Source organism: Poromitra crassiceps (assembly GCF_964638095.1).
Source record: "Poromitra crassiceps genome assembly, chromosome: 22".
Lineage (NCBI taxonomy): Eukaryota > Metazoa > Chordata > Actinopteri > Beryciformes > Melamphaidae > Poromitra > Poromitra crassiceps.
Genome location: NC_139647.1, coordinates 1337930 through 1345757, shown reverse-complemented (window position 1 = coordinate 1345757; position 7828 = coordinate 1337930). Strand labels below are relative to the sequence as shown.

At 42.1% G+C, this 7828-nt stretch overlaps 2 protein-coding genes across 2 annotated transcripts; one reads left to right on the top strand and one right to left on the bottom strand.

Annotated features, from left to right (window-relative positions):
• Positions 1-884: 884 nt before the first annotated feature.
• On the top strand, positions 885-5236 carry cuedc2 (CUE domain containing 2). The gene is made up of 9 exons (XM_083658158.1): positions 885-995; positions 1518-1604; positions 1737-1880; positions 2001-2062; positions 2319-2446; positions 3094-3261; positions 4637-4704; positions 4791-4851; positions 4949-5236. Exons 2-9 carry the CDS (start codon positions 1531-1533, stop codon positions 5093-5095), a joined length of 852 nt encoding a protein of 283 aa, XP_083514284.1. The 5' UTR covers positions 885-995; positions 1518-1530; the 3' UTR covers positions 5096-5236.
• On the bottom strand, positions 5163-7828 carry LOC310796070 (myotrophin-like). Its single transcript, XM_083658220.1, has 2 exons — positions 5858-7828; positions 5163-5368 (listed from the first exon to the last, which is right to left on the bottom strand). The coding sequence occupies exons 1-2, from the start codon at positions 6008-6010 to the stop codon at positions 5243-5245; spliced, it is 279 nt and encodes a 92-aa protein (XP_083514346.1). The 5' UTR covers positions 6011-7828; the 3' UTR covers positions 5163-5242.

The window sequence follows — 7828 nt, the reverse complement described above, 5'->3', positions numbered from 1 at the left end:
TGATGGATGGTTTGATTAGCCTGCACACAATGTGCAAAAATAGACTACTGGGTCACGACAAAATTCTGAAATGTGATCTCCCAAGAGAAAAAACTGAACAACAACTCAAGAGCCTAAATGGAAGAATTCACATACTATGCTAATATGCCGTTGATTTTTGGACAGTTCAGAGAGTGAAGTCTGGATGAAACCAACAACACTTAGCAATAATAGGCTACTTTTTTTTTAGTCTAGGTGTGGTTTAGTTCCAATTCTGATGCCGTGTTTACGGAGCAGCTGCAGAACGTTAACCACTAAACACTGGTCCATTCATTCCTTCATCTCTGGTGACCGGTGTTCATCTGGCTCGTCGTCAGATCACCAACACATTGCCCTGGGCCAGGTCACAGTTTCCACACACACACACACACACACACACACACACACACACACACACACACACACACACACACACACCACCACCGCCACAAGACCACACCCAACCCAACACACACTGTAATAGCTCAACCAATTCTAGCTTTGAAAATAAATAATTCGAAATTTTAAAGAATTTCTACTTTTTATATGTGGGCTTGGCAGTGTGTTAGGAATAGGAATAACGTGGATTGATTATATTTTGGGTTGATGTTCCCTTTAACCGCCACAGGCTAAGGTTGATTACACTCTTATATAATATCTATGGATATATAACACTAATGTAACATTACATGTTGTGTAAACATCAGCTAAACTATATGATATCATACAATACAAATAATGAAATAGCCGAATTTTGACCAAGAACTGCATCAAATCTTACAGCTCTGATAGCCAATGCAGAAGTTTGTTTACATCCAGACAAGAGGAAATGACGTAGTGATGTTTTGAAGCGTGTGTGGAGCTAACAGCTGTGTTAGGAGCTAACGAGGTGAAGCTATCCAGCCTTACCTCCACGCGCATAGCATCATACATTTGGGGAAAACACTTACCTTCATGTCCCAATCATTTCCGTGACAGTAAGTCTGCTTTATCTGGGCGACTACGATACAAACGAATGTTATTTAAGCGTGTAACTAGCTATCGTCAGCAGTCGTTGTTAGCCAACATTGGGCAGCTAACAAGCTAACGTTAACGGTTTTTCCTCTTGGATTAGCGGTAATGAATGGCCGATGTTGGTGAGAAAATCCATCAAAACAACGTTAACTTTTAGGCGACTGACCGCACGCGACTCTCCTGCTAGCCTAGCCTAGCTGCAGCGTTAATTGACACACGTGCTAATGTCCGATTAGCTTACCTGCTAACGTTAGCATTTCGTTTGTTTCTCTTTCACTTGTGTGTGAAGCTGTCAAGCTGATAACATTCTGTGATGGTATTAGTATGCGAGGTCGCTGTGCTCACTGCCCAGCAGCATTGCTGACAACTGTAACAGTTGTGTTTGGTATTTTGAGGTTAGAACTCCTACGCCGTTGCTGCCTACCAGCCACCCACCACACCAGCGACTAGCGTAGCATACATCAATTGATTTGTCTCACCTGCAGTTAGGAGAACGCTATGGACCTCCAGAAAATTATCCATGGTGCGCTGCACGAGTTCATTCAGGCTTTCATCCCTGGTGCGGATCTCAGGTAAGTATGTTTGCCATAAGAATGTTGCCAAATAGCCTAGCTCCCATTTATATATCCTCTTTCAAATCAAAAGGTATGCAATGTGTCATTACAGTCACCTCACGTGCACGCAACTCTCACCATTTTATGCAGCACATTGGATGATGTCCTCCTGTCCTACATCACTGGAGTCTTGGAGGACCTCGGCTCCCAGGAGAGTGTGGAGGAGAACTTTGATGTGGAGGACTTTGCTGAAATGCTAGAGGCGTACATACCTGGCTTTGCAGAAATCGACAGGTAAAGAGATGACCGCACATGACCTATATTCTGATTTGTTGCTACGTCTCAGATACATGAGATTAAACCACCGCATTTGTCTGTTATACTTATTTACAATGTCGTGTTTTAATTTCACAGTGTCAAAGTCTGTGAAATGATGTTCAGCTTGGCTTCAAAGCTAGCCACAGCTCGGAGCTCAGGTAACACGTGTGCATCTTATGTATATGATAGGAGTATCACCTATATTAGGGCTAAATTCAAGTGAATATTATAATTTTGTTATAGGGCAGTTATGAAAGTGGCATCAAATTAAACTTGGGAAGGGGGGATCATCTTAGTTAGGACCCTTGTTTGGATAAAGATGCTCATTCATATTAGCTGGAGAACATAGTCTGATGATATCACTGCTACAGTTTATTGATCCTAATTTGCATGCTTGCTGTTCACTTGACACAGAAAACAGTGTGTCGATGGCAAGAGCAGATGATATTTCAGTGAAACTCACAGCCTTGTCGACTGGACCTTCAAGACCCACGAAACAGATGCACTGCCTTAATGCACAGACAGAGGGCGCCACTGCCAAGGTAATGAACTTCAAGCACATTAATATCAGCAATATCTTATGCATTAGATTGATTAGAGAATCTTTGAAAATACATCATTTCACATATGTCTTATGAGGAATTGCATTTGTCTGTTATTCTTGATATTGTTCATATTGAGATGAAATAAAAGCAATTAGAGCTGCAACAACGATTAGTCGATTGACAGACAATCGACTTGCAATGATCCCTCAAATATCAAACACTTGACAAAGATATGACTTGACATGACTTGAGATATGTAATGTAGGCAGGATATTTTACAGCTTATCAATCAACTTTTTTGTCTATTTACTATTTTGATAATGGATTAATTGTTTTGAGTAATTTTTTAAGGAAAAAAAGTAAAAATTCTCTGATTCCAGCTTATTAAATGTGAATATTATGTTCTGGTTTCCTTACTCCTCTATGACACTAAAATGAATATCTTTGGGTTGTGTTGTGGACAAAACAAGAAATTTGAGGACGTCATCTTGGGCTTTGGGAAACACCGATCGACGTTTTTCACCCTTTTCGGACATTTTACAAACCAAACAACTCAGCGATTAATAGAGAAAATAAATCTACAGATTAATCGATAATGAAAATAATCATTATAGTCGTTATGTATGAATGTGATTTTTGTCCAGGTACCAGTGCCTGAATGGGAGGCCCAGGAACAGCACCTGCTGGAGATGTTTCCTAAGTGTAGTCTGTCAGAGGCCCGCAGCGCCCTCTCCATCGCCAAAGGAGACATGGACGAGGCCGTGCGCCTCATCATCGAAGGGGATGTCCAGCTCAGCCCCTCTCCTCTCAATGTGAGTCTCTGCAGCACCCTGAGAGAGTGCCATTATCACGGGTCCCACGCGGCGCGTCCTTTAAATCAGTGGTTCTCAAATGGGGGTCCGCGGACCCCCAGGGGTCCGTGGCACTTTGCCAGGGGGTCCGCGAAAAGTTTTCAGGTAAAAAAAAAAAAAAAAAAAATGATAAAAAACAAAATGCTACATGTTACTTATTCCTTCTCAAACTACTTCCTACATGGTGCTAGTCTATCAAAATATCTTGGCTGTCATTGATTGTGTTGCATAGTGGTTTTCTGTACTGTTGACAAATTGTGATATTGTAAGTCGCTTTGGACAAAACAAAAGCGTCTGCTAAATGACGTAATGTAAATGTAATGTAAAAAAAATATGTATATATATTTTTTTGCAAAATCTTCATAGTTCAACGAAAATAGTTTATGCTTTAAATCTAAAATGGTTCATGGATTACATTCTAATAACAAACCTATCAAATTAAAAGTCGAGCACGTTACCGTGGAAACAATTAAGCTTAGCCCAAAATCACAAATCAGAATGAGGGGGTCCCCGGTATATTTTCTATCTTGTAAGGGGTCCTTGGCTGAAAAACATTTGAGAACCTCTGCTTTAAATCCTTCAAAGTTTGTGAATTGGAGGAAAACAAGCGCGAATTCGCGATAGCTGCGACCACATTATGCAAATTTCCAAAATGCAGGATGGCAAGGACAGCCCCACCCTACTCTGCCTCTGCCACCCTGCATTTCAAAATCCCCCCCCCCACCGCCCCCTTTTAGCCAGTTGGCATGAACACACACACACACACACACTCGACCTCCATGCCAAATTTCAGCCTCCTAAGGCGAAAACTGTACCCGCTAAAGGGTAAAGGGTGGTGAACGTTTTGTGGACCGACTGACAGAGTGACTTATAGAGCTGCTGGTCACAGCTAAAAATATCAAGGCCTTCAAAGTTGTCTTTAAATAGACATAACTAGACATGGGTCATTGAAAGTGTTTGAATTTATATATTTTGTGCAGGAATAGAAATTGAAGTTCTGAATTGATATTTCTTTTACTTTTAACCCAGCACAGTTGTGAAGTGTTCACACATTCAAGCCTCTCTTTCTTTAATAGTTGTCTGTGAGCTTCTGGAAAGCTGCTAGTTCTCATGAAAATGCTGTGTTGTAACAGTAATTGACCTTGATCCATGTTTCAAACTGCCATGTTGGGTCCTTGAATTTGAGGGAATCAGGCCTGGAAAGTCTTTGAAAAGGAACCCTGATGATGAGTGTTCCTGGTGTCGGCCCCTACCCACTCCGTGCACGTTAGCAGTCTGCAAAGCAACATGGTGTGTATAGCAAACTGTCAACAACCAGTCTATTCTGTTGCCTCAGGTGAACCATGGCAAGGCTGTGTCCTCAGTGGTGGACCAGAAGAAACTGAAAGAGAGCATCCTTGAGAAGTAAGTCCAACATTTCTCATCTCCCTTGCTGAGAGAAATTAGCTTCACTACTTTGTTGCAATGTGTGTCTGTTTTGACTTCCCCAGGTACATGCATATAGACAGGGAAGATGATAAGAAAACTCACCGGCCTGTCGCCCCCAAAGATGTAAGTCCACGCTGTTCATACTTCATCTTTGAAATTGAGCTTATATCAAATCTGCTCCATACGATACAATGTGTCCATTCTGTTGTGAATTCTACAGGCTCCAAAGAAGCTAGTTCGGTACCATAGCAACCAGGTGGTAACCACAAAAGGGGAGAGGTATCAGCTTGTGAAGAAAGAGGAGGCTGATGACATGAAGAAGACGTACGTCAGCCTCAAGCCCGCACGGAAGTACCGATTCCATTGATTAGTAGCACAATACTATAAGAGCAGCTATTGACTTTATTGTTTTACATTGTTTTTAATGTATTTATTATTTGTAGGGATGTAACGATATCGTACATTTCGCGATACCTTGATAGGAAAAAATATCTCGATACCGTCGCGGGACGTCTCACTTCAGGAGAGCCTTTATGCTGTCGCTCTCGACAGCTTCAGAGGCACTGCGGCCGTCCGGTCCTTTTCGCACTTTGTCGGCTCCCTTTTCGAGCAGCATCTTGACGCAGGTCAGGTGACCAGGTCAGGTCAGGTGACCCTCGTAAATGGCGGAGAGCAGCGGAGTGACCATGTTTGTCTGGGGCGTTGGAAGTCGAACATGTCTGCCTGGCCACAGTCTGCAGCATAGTGTAGCTAACCTCGCGTCACCAGGCTCTTCTCGGCGAGAAAGAGCCTGGCTCCCGCCCACAATTGATTTTGTCACCCTACTGGTTCCCGCCTAGAGCCCGCCCTAGACCGGATGGCAGCGTTTCTAGCTCGTCAACTTTCACGTTAACTTGACAATTTGACCCAAGTATCAGAATCCTCTTTCACCGTTTTGACCGGTGTGTCAGGCGGTGGTGGCGGAGATGCCATATTGCATAAACGTTTTGTTTTATGTAACGCTAGCTTTGTTTTGATCAGACTCTAGTTTAGGTAACATCACCGCGTCAAGCTAACGGCAACAAAGACGTTGTTAGGCGCATTGCCATCCGGTGTTAATTCTGGGTCCGGGGTTTACGCCCCCATGACAAAAAGCGGGGTGGAAGGTGCCCAGACTAAGTGTAGCGGCTTCCTCCCGCCCGCCCTCCAGAGTCCTGTTCACATCCTCTGTCATTACCAGTAGAGCTTTCACCTCGTCCAGGTCCCCGCTTTCCAATGCCCACATCAATTCCTTATCTCCCATTTTCCTTTATTAAAAAAGCTGTGATGTGGCTTCTCTCCTGTTGTTTCAGGGAAGCTAGCGGTCAACTTAATGCTACTGCGATGCTAACGCTAACTGGATGGTTTTGACAATCTTCCTGTCGTCGCGGCTCCCTAATGATGTCGCTCAGTATCGTGACATTGATGATGTAATCGAAACGTGACATCACTGATAACATCAGTGCTTCTTAATGAATGGTGATGATTATGTCCCTAATGCAGAAACTCGAGTGACTTATAGAGCTGCTATATCACTAGAAATCTTGTGCGCTACGCGTGCTTGATTTCTAGGCTTGCCTGCCCTGCAGCTCGCCAGCCGCGTGGGCTCGCATACGCAGCTCACCCGCAGAGTGGCCTCGCCCGCATCTCGGCTGCTGCGTGGCCTAGCCTGCTCTACTGGCATGCACATCACAATTGCTCAAGTGACCATCGCTGATGACATAATCGAGTGCTTGAGTGACATCACTAATGATGTAATAGACATGACAAAAATTGAAACAAACAGCCCACTTACTCCCTTGTATATACAGTATGATGATGGACTTTATATGGAATATTATCATATATTATCAAGTTTTTGGTATCGTTACATCCCTATTTATTTAGTTTGGCTGAATGTCTGAGATATTTCTCATACAGGGGAAGATAGCCGTATGTTTTTGTTACCGTTATCTGCCTCATTATTTTTGTATATTTTATTGTTTTATCATTTTTACCCCTGGGTTACCCCTTGTTTTGTGTGGTATTTTGATGGAGATGTCGTAGTTTGTGTTTTTGTTTGTGGAACTCTTAGGCCAGTGATTCTCAACCTTTTTTCATATGGACCACTAATTTAGTAGAATCTACTAGCTCTGACATTGCTTTGAGATACTTTTCTTTGCTCGAGGTTTCCATTTGTTTGTATTTTCTAAAACTGATGATGTGGTATAATTAATTAATTATACCATTAAAGTCACTGAGATTAATAAGAATAACAGTATTTTCATTGCTGTAAATAGCTACAATTTATGTCTAGTGGTGCTGTAGATTTTCATCTGGACATTACAATTCTTAACTCCTTATAATGGAGATAATTCACTCAATGAAGATGTTTTTCATCCAAAATTATATTTTTTCATCATCTCAATTATTGGCATGATAATTTGAATGGAGGACTAAGATTGTCCACTTTAAAAATATAAGCTAAAAAAAAATACTGCTTGGACTTTAAATAACGTCAGATAAGTTCAGTCAAATAGCATTGTCTTTATTTTTGATATAGATGTTTAGATTTGCACTGTTTCAAATTGTTGAAGGATTTTTGTGTGAAGAGTGCTTTTGGATACAGGTTTACAATGTTACTGAAATTGACCACTCTTGTTACGTTCATCTCATCTATGTTCTCAGTGAGTTTGCTTTGCTTGTGAACATTTTAATTGTGACTGAATTCTGCACTTAACTGTCAATTAGGATACATTGGTTGTTAATTATTTATAAAAAATTTTACCAAGTTTTGTGTGTGTATTTGTGCCCTCAGCATTCTGCTGGAGCAGACACTATAGGCAGTTGTTTTTAGTTAGTGGTAGAAAATGTTTGTATTTTCCCATTTGAGTCTAGGTGTAACACAAACAAGTGTTGAAAAGATGGGCGTCCAGGTAGTGCAGCGGTAGATTCCCTCCCTACCAACACAAGGGTCGCAGGTTCGAGCCCCTGTGTTACTGCCGGCTTGTTTGGGCGTCCATACAGGCATAATTGACCGTGTCAGCGGGTGGGAAGCCGGATCAAGGGTATGTGTCCTGGTTACTGCACTAGTGCCTCCTCT